This window comes from Tupaia chinensis, unplaced genomic scaffold (genome assembly GCF_000334495.1).
Source record: "Tupaia chinensis unplaced genomic scaffold, TupChi_1.0 Scaffold000248_2, whole genome shotgun sequence".
Classification (NCBI taxonomy): Eukaryota; Metazoa; Chordata; class Mammalia; order Scandentia; family Tupaiidae; genus Tupaia; species Tupaia belangeri.
In genome coordinates this window covers 2,962,955-2,967,010 of record NW_006159727.1, presented here as the reverse complement: position 1 = coordinate 2,967,010, position 4,056 = coordinate 2,962,955, and the positions used below count along the sequence as shown (strand labels likewise).

The following is a 4,056-nucleotide window of genomic DNA, read 5'->3' as shown; positions in this document are numbered from 1 at the left end:
GAAAGAGCTAGGGTGACTACAATTTGAACCATGGAATCTACATCTAAAAGGCAGTGAGGTAGAGATGTTAATAATAATCATAACACTTATTTGTTAAAGGGTTTCTAAAGCTATAGGGCTCAATGCTAAGTATTTCATGGGTCATCAGAAAAGTCATGATGTTTTTTTTCTATGGCTTTTCTATGCAAAAATGCATCATGACTTTTCCAAGGACCCAATAGATCCCTGATCTCATTTAATCTACACAATCACTCTCCAGCATACATATTATTCAACCCATTTCAAAGACAAGGAAACTGAGGCTTAAGAGTAAGTAACTTTTCCAAAGTGAGTCACATAGTAAATGGTACGGCTGGCATCCAAGCCCAGATCAATTTAACTCCATATCCCCTGCTCTCAAACACTGTGCTATACTACCTAAATATAAAACTTCACATATGTCCAGAAGAACTGTATTCAAATCCTGTCCACTTCATTTATAAGCTAAGTGACCCTGCACAAGTCACTTGATCTCTTCAATCTTTGATTTTGCCATCTGTAAGATGAGGACTCTAACTGCTACCTATTTCATGAAGTTGCTGCAGGGTTCAAAAGAGATAATGTAAAAGGAAGGTCCTATGTATGGTGTCTACTGCTCTATAAAGATATGCTGCTGTGGTAACACGGCATTCTGAGGGCCACTGATGGTGCTTTCTGTTTATTCCTGGATTTGAGTTCACATGAGTGATGTTAAGATCTAATCAGGAAAAGAACAATTTAACTGGAGAAAATATCTTAAGATAAATATGAAAGCAATAGGAATAAGAGGGATATTTGTCCTGACAGCAGGTTGGGTAGCAAATGTTACCTGGTTTCAATGACTGCTCAAGGTCTTCCTTTTCAGATATGGCTTTCTGTGGCAGGGTACAAAAAGAAAAACGAAAAGGGACTAAACTGGGGGAAAAACAAACAGGTGTGGCGGTAGCTCCTTCTATCGGAGGTAGTGTTCTCGTCATTCGTAAAGAATCTGGGGATTTGTCCTTTAAAATAAGCAGGTTAAATAAACTGTCAAATGATGTTTTATACTAAATATTGACATATACTTCCTTGCGGTTGCTAAAAATATTTAAGAGAAAGACTTCATTCTATCAACATTCAACAACATTCACTTCTTAATAATCCCTAAGGGCTCAGATATGTTTTATTCTGTTGTCTCTGTATCTAAGATGCTCTAAATTGTCAATTTGGAAACCTGTTTTTCAGTGACTGGGGGAAAAGTATGCATGCATTTCCTCTGCCTTCCCTGAAAAACAACTACTAATGATATAAATAGACAATTACAAAACACTCCTAAGATATTTCTCAACCTTTCCTTGTACATTTTTTCATAATAAAAAGTCAAACTTAATCTTTTTACATCAAATGAAATACATTCTGGAACTCAAAGGGGTTTTTAAAGAACAAATGTTTCCTTGGGACCAGCAGTTAGCGTAATGCCAGCAGATGGCATAGTGATTACGTTGCTGGACTCCCACATGGCTGACTGTGATTCAAGTACCTGACCCAGAGGCTTTACACCCATGCCAGGCCTGTGTGTGTGTGCATGCCCAAGATCCTGGGAGGAGAATGGAGAAGAAGGGATTGCGGTGTGGTGTGGCCATCTCCCTGGGGGGTAATTTTTCACTTTCCCTTTCACTGTGTGTCTCTCTCTCCCCCCAGCAAGTGCATGTGCCCTAAGGCAAAAACCTCTTAAAACAAAGGAAAGAAAAAGAAATTACTTGGCATCTTTTTTTTTCAGAAAAATGTAAATGTTATTGAACAAGTAATTTTAAATCACAGAAGGAGAGTATCTAATTGAGAGAGAATATTCCCTCTCTCAAACTGAAGTCTTTGCACATTTCATTGCTTATACTAATATAACCTTCCACTGGTCATGATTTATAAGATAAAAGAATGTATCATTATGCAAGATGACTAAGTTCTAGAGATCTGTTGTACAATATAACACTGGATTTACAGTTAGAAATACTGTATCATATACATAAAAATCTGTTAAATGGAGAGAGTGCTTTTTTTTTTGAGAGAGATTTTTCCTATAGGGCATGTGCACTTGCCAGAGAGACAGAGAGATATACAGACAGACAGAAAGCGAGAAATCCCCCCCTTGGGGGATGGCCATGCTGCAATCCCTTCTCCTCTATTGTCCTCTCAGGATTTTGTGCACGCATGCACTTGTGCCCAGTGTGAGCTTTAAGCTGCCAGGTCCAGGACTTGAACCATGGTTGACTATTTGGGAGTCCAACAACGTAACCATTGTGCCATCTGCTGGTCCCCCGAGAGATTACATGTTAATTGCTTTTTTTTTTGGATCTTGGGCATGCACGCACATCCGCCCGGCATGAGTTTTAAGCCACCGGGTCCGAGACGCGAACCGCGGTCGACTACGTGGGAGTCCAGCGACATAGCCATTACGCTAACTGCTGGTTCCCTTAATTGCTTTTAATACATGAATTAAAAAAAATATATATATAACAAGCTAAAGTAGAAATTGATCCACATGCAGTTGAAAAACAATTCAGCATTCAATCGTAGGTACTAAGAAAGGACTATAAAAGGATGCTTTGCTTAGTACTGCTCTCTATAAGCAAAAGTTATTAATAATAATTTGCATTTACTAATTGACATCTTTAATAGCTTAACTTTGAATTCACTTTAAAAGTCTGTAAACCCTCAACTATAAACATTTTATTTAGTAAATTTATCTGAGAAGATTCTACTGTGGTTTTAAAAAAAACAAACATGGATTCTTTTCTTCAAGTTTTCTTTGCAGTGTTAGATAATACTATAATACTACCATAGAGAACAGACTACAACTATACCCTCTCTCTTCGTCGCACACGTGCTGAAAGAGTTCTTTGCAGTGTGTTTCCTGAAGTCAGATCCATAGTGGGCAGATAAGCAGATGCAGGTATATAAGAATCACATATTTTATCTATTTCATCTCCCACACTAGGTCGTGGAGTGGCAAAAACTAGCATGTGACATCCACCACAAGCAACCTGCAACATAAGTCCACAGGAAAATGAATAGACATTGATGTCAAACACAAATGGGCTTTTAACAATTATTAACTATAACACATGTAAGGGCTGCCCCTATAGCTCAATATTTAAGGGAACTAGATACCACATGGCCTACCATGATTTAAACACCAGCCTAGGTAGCTTGAAAACTATGCCATGTGCAAGTGTACGTACGCCCTAAATCCCAAGAGAGTGGAGAAATGGAGAAGGGACAGCAGTGTGACCACCTTCCATTGAGGGGTACTTTCTCCATTTCTATCTCTTTCAAGTTTGTACACCCCCTGGCAATTAAAAAGAAATCTATGTAGTGGTAGTCTTCCTAGGCTGTCTGTCTCTTTCTCTCTCTTTACACATACATACACACACACACACACACACACACACACACACAGTTGTCCCTTAATATCCATGGGTCTGGTTCCAGGACCAAAAGGACACCAGAATCCATTTTACATAAGGGATAATCAGGTCCCTTATGTAAAATGGCCTTGTCTTTAGATATAACCTATAAACTTCCTCCCTTATTTTTAAAATCACATCAGGAACACTAATAATACCTAATACACTGTAAATGCTATGCAATTATTATATTGGGTTGTCAAAAAAGTCATGATGTGCAAAAATGCATCATGACTTTTCCGAAAACCCTATAGTTGCTATATTGTATTGTTTTTTATTTATATTATTTTTTACTGTTGTGTTTTGATTTTTTTATGATTTTTGGGGGGATTATCTTCAATTCATTGTTGGAATATTCTATGGATATAGAACATTGATTCCAAAGGGTCGACTGTATATATTATATACACATATATACACACACATGTATTACAATACATCTTATAATAGTTAGAAGTATATGTATTATAATATATAATGTACAATTATTTCATTTTCTTTACTATGAAAATTAGAAGAAATTTATCATTTTACTTTCAATTTAATATAATTAGAAGGGAAAAGAACTTGGCATATTACATTTCTCATTACAAGT

The 4,056-nt window shown here is 37.0% G+C and overlaps 1 protein-coding gene across 1 annotated transcript in view; it reads right to left on the bottom strand.

The window, feature by feature from the left end:
• Positions 1-4,056, bottom strand: part of RPGR (retinitis pigmentosa GTPase regulator) — a 52,271-nt gene that overhangs the window by 26,953 nt on the left and 21,262 nt on the right. Inside the window, 2 exon segments of the mRNA XM_014587948.2 lie at positions 848-1,019; positions 2,859-3,038. Coding sequence (XP_014443434.1) covers positions 848-1,019; positions 2,859-3,038 — 352 coding nt within the window.